General features: G+C 48.0%; 1 gene segment (V, D, J or C); it reads right to left on the reverse strand.

The window, feature by feature from the left end:
* Positions 1-42: 42 nt before the first annotated feature.
* LOC116273534 lies at positions 43-1207 on the reverse strand. The segment is given in 1 exon segment: positions 43-1207. A coding segment is annotated over 1 exon segment (525 nt).
* Between the last annotated feature and the right edge of the window lie 3599 nt (positions 1208-4806).

Here is a 4806-nt window from a genome sequence, read left to right on the forward strand (position 1 = left end):
CTGAAGACTCTGTGATTGGAAGGAAGGAGGCACAGAAGAGGGGCTCCCCTCATGGCTGCAGTAGAGAGGGGCGGGGAGGTGAGGGGAGGAAAAATCCAGCAGGGCCGTGGAGGATGACTGCCCAGATGGGAAAGGTGGGCTACAGGAGAGACCACGTGAGGGTGGGGGCTGGGGGAAACCCTAGAGAGAGGAAGCAACACGCTCACCAGGGAGAGACTGGAGTCTAGATGGATGTGAAATACAAATCCTGTTTCATCCTGGGGGCCTCGGACTCAGGATGATGAGTACGAAAGTAGGAGCTGGGGAAGCCCCAGTCCCAACCCAAAAACATAGCTCTGAGGAAAGATCAGAGAGAGCAACAAAGGAGACATCTGAGGACCAGTCCAGGCCTGGCTGAGACTGCCTGCAGAGACACCTGACATAGAGCGAGCTCATGCTGTCCGGGCCACTTGGGGTTCCAAGGTTCCTGGTGCAGAAAATTCCGCCCAGGTCATCCCTGAGTTTTGGGTGGGGGAGGAGGGCAGAGCCGCCCTACTTTTATGTGCAGAGAGGAGATGGCCTTGCAGCGTTGGGGAGTAACTGCTGGCACAGAAGTACACAGATGTCTGGGAGGAAGCAGCTGACTCTAGCCTGAGCGGGAAATCCTCTGTGTTTAATCTGGAGACATTGTAGCCACTGGGGACTTCTCCTTTGTCAGTGACATCAGCAGCAGCTGAGTAACGAATCAGCCTCAGCCCCATGCCTGGGTGTTGTCGATACCAGTTATGGCTCATATCCTGGGCACACTGCAGTGTCATGCTCTGTCCTGTCTTCAGGACCTGGAATTTTGGGGTCTGAGTGACACCAGCATTCACTAGACCTGCAGGGAAGGACAAAGCTGATGCTGCAGCCCTAACGGGAAGGCGCTGGGCCTTGAAATCCACACAAGGGGCCTTGCCCAGGACCCACCTGCCCATAGGAGAGAAAAGGCCGCACAGCACAGAAGCCTGATGCTCATGGCAGGTGCTGCAGGATGGAGGGGTCTTCTGGGTCTGTGTGTTGATAAAAGGGGAACAGGGCTCTCAAGGCAGTCATTCTGAGACCTCATTCTCCCTGCCTGGGCGCCAGAGCCTTCCTGTCAGGAGAGGCCACGCCTCTTTCCCAGTTGGTCAAATCCAAAATCAATGCACCAGTAAACAGCTGAGAATGAGAAGAACACATTTGTGTGAATTGAAACAAGTCTCCAAGATTTTCATGACCTTTTGTAAACAGTTTGTAACTCAATGTTCGTTTTATTTCTTCAATGATATAATTAACGTTCTGGTGTTAGTTATCTACATAGTGCTGTAGTCTAGAGTCTTAAGGAAGCTCCCCACGTCTTCCTAGTGTTTTTGATTCCTGTGTCCCAAATACTCCTTCAAGTGTCCGTTTGTAATTTGCTTAATTGACCTTAATCCTGTTTAAAATCCTTTGTCTAGATTGGTTTTCTCTGTTGTGAAGTTTCCAAATCCCAGGGGCAGGCTCATCAACATTGGAGGAGTCGTTTTGCTCTGTTTCTTGTCCATTCACTGATAGATGGGATTCCTGAGAAACACAGCTGAGCACCTTCAGGTCAACCCAGGGCTCTTGCTTTCCATGCCTGGGGTGAGACCCCAGCAAGCAGAACCACCTCACGCTGCTGACTGTCTTCTCTGTGTGGACGATGATGACCACCCAGTGCTGCCCATGATCTGTGGGCACAAAGGTGGCCTGATGCATGAGGGATTGGGGAGAGAAGGCAGGCTTCAGGGTAAGGAAGAATGCTCTGTTTTTATTTGCGATGTCATGTTTCGTAGGGAATATCCCTGTGCAGGATTCCTGCCATTAATTTAGTAATAAATAATATTTACTAATAAATAAAAAGGAGCTCAAACAACATATCTTGTGATTCCTCCAGGGTTTCACAAGCTTTCCCCTGGTGTTTCTCCTTGTCTATTGTCTGAGCTCATCATCTTCTCGACCCAGCCACACCCTTCCCGCAGGTCCCTGTGTCTACTGAACCAAGCAGCAGGGTTTGATTCCTTCTGGCTCCTCTCATTTCCATGGCTGCTTAATTACAGGTAGGGTGGTTTGGGATGGCACAGGGCAAAACAACATAAAGGGGATTATTCTTCTTAGGACTCTGATTCACACTCAGAACTATATGCTTCGTGGTAGAGCGTCAGGGTACTCATCGCGTGTGGATCAACACCCCGCCTTCCTCACCTCTCACTTTGGGAACAAGTTAGAGACTCTTAGAGTAGAAAACACCTTAGAAATAATCTTGTTTCCATTTCCAGGTGTGCTTTGTAAGGTGGACTTGTTAATACTTAACAGAGCTCTGTGTCGTTAATTTTCAAAGAAATTATTCCCTCAGTGTGCATCTGTGCTGAGACCTTAAAAAAAAACCATTATGAGGAGGAGAGTAGCATCATAACTTCACAGCTTAGAATTTGATATGACATGTCCTTTGTCTTCGACATTCTGTGGCCACTCTGCCGTGCTCCCAACTGTCCCTCCCCGCTGCCTGTGCTTCCTTCTCTGCTGATTCAAAGAAAATAAGACCCTCATAATTTTAGAATGTAGGAACATTTACCAATTTCTGGCCCATGAGAGTCTCTCTTTGAACTCTGAGTTATTTATTAAACAAACTGTGACTCCATTGGCCGTGCCATTTTTCCCTTTGCCACCAGCCTTCATAAGGTAAAGGAGCCTTATAGATGTTTCCTTAACCTCAAAAATAAATAATCCCACCTTCCAACTACTTACAAAGCAAAACTGATGAAAATCAGATGGTATTCTACTTAACATTGTATTCCTCTACATTTCACGTATAGGAAGTTACCACGTAGTTGCTTCTCCCTGCTCCCTCATGTTAACAACAGCTCCTCACAGAGCTCCCTGGCCTAGTGTATCCACATCAGTGTCTCTGCTACATCTTGTGATGGGAATAATTTTCTCAAAGCTCAGATCTTCTGGTTCCAGGACACTAACTGCTTACCCACTCTGTTACCTCCCCACTGCCAACACCATGATGCTTGTACCTGCAGTGCTGCAGGGTACACAGACTCTCCTGCCCCCTGGCGTCTGATCTGAAGACAACCCCAGATGGTTCTAGACTTCCCCTCCCTCAAATTCCAGTGACCCCTCTGTGAATTCCACTTGGAAGCAAGCCGATTGCCCTTCATGTGGCTCCACCATTTATTAACTCTGAGACCATGGGCAAGGCATTCATTAACCTTCCTGGGCTCCAGCCTCATCTAGACTCATCTCTAAAACAAGACTAACATTCCTCTCAATGCTTTATGAGGATTAACTGAGATACTGTGTAGTCTCTGGTAGGTTTGGATAAATATCTATCCTTTTATCCCTCCCTGTATCCTCATGCAGGAGAAACTGACAGAGCTCTCAAACCTGCTAGGACTAAGAGTGATGGAAAAGCTGGAATCATCAACTGGTTGTTGGGGCAAGGAGAACCTGGGAGCCTAAAGAGGCCATTCAGTCACTTTAGAGAAGATCTGGCAGAATTTAGGAATCAGACCATAGAGCATGAATGTACCTGTCTACCCTCATTGTGCAATATGAAGCAGCAAATAGGAGCAAGTTAGATCTATATTGACCAATCTGAAACAATAGAGACCAAGGTATATTAACAGAAAAAAGTATGCATGTGACTGGTAAAGTGTACAGGTGAAACCATTTTCTGTAGGTGTACTTGGGTAGAAAGGTATGCATGAACACAGAAAAGAGAGATGAAAAGAAGCACACCAGAGTATTAATACTGGTTACCAATGGAAGGTGGGATTGGACGCACATAGACCTGTGTTGTCAATGCTGTCTGCAAATATACAATTTCAAATGAACTTTCCTTTTTGAGAGCAACTGAGGAAGAGGACTTCTGAGGGCAGAGCTGCAGGAGGGGCCTGGAAGAGAAGCTGCACCTACTTACATCATGGTGATGTGCATTTCTTCGTGCAGCTAAGAATGGTCTGAGAGAGAAGCTCAGCACAGGGCAGAGTTTCATATGCACAGAGCTGCTGAGAGCTCTGAGGGCCCCAGCCTGGGAAGTGTTGGGGAGACGCCTGTGGGACAATGTCTTCCACTGCCCAGATCACGGTCTCATAAAGACAAGTCCACCTATATCTTCTGTGTGCAGAGGAAGGTGGCTCTGGGGTGAAGGCTGGTGCAGGAGGGCACAGAGGTCTGGGAGAGGCTGTCCAACATCAAAGTCACATATTTGGCTTTGAGAGAAAGTCATAGACATTAAGGGATTTCTCTGTAGTGTGTGCTGGCACGAATCAGCTGTGCACCAGCTTTGGCTCCTATTAACACCTGCACATGTATTCATAGATGGAAGTCTCAGGCATCTCTATGTCACTTCGTGTCCTGCCTTTGTTGTCTGGTATCTTGGCATCAGATTGTTCCAGCAACTGTGAAGTCTATGATAGAAGGAAGTTGCGTGCCCAAGGAAGCACCCCCATAATGTAAACCTGAGGTCAAGGCTTAGGCTAGGATGTGGTGAGCCAAGGAAAAGGCTTTAGGGGACTCACCTGCCCCCAGGAAACAAAAGGCCACACCACTGAGGAGTCTGGTAGCCATGGTAGGGCCAGGGAAAAAGGGGCAGATTGTGGGGAGTTTTTAAATTTTGTGTGTTGGGGACACAAATCCTGGATGTCAGTAGAGTCACTGGTGATGCCACTGCCCCTGCCAGCCAGTGATTCTGCCCTCTGCCTGCTATTCCTCCCTTGACCTGCTGCAACCTTCAACCTACAGTCCAGCCATAAACCTTCGCCCATGTGGTCTCTGTTT

Source organism: Papio anubis, unplaced genomic scaffold (genome assembly GCF_008728515.1).
Source record: "Papio anubis isolate 15944 unplaced genomic scaffold, Panubis1.0 scaffold826, whole genome shotgun sequence".
Lineage (NCBI taxonomy): Eukaryota > Metazoa > Chordata > Mammalia > Primates > Cercopithecidae > Papio > Papio anubis.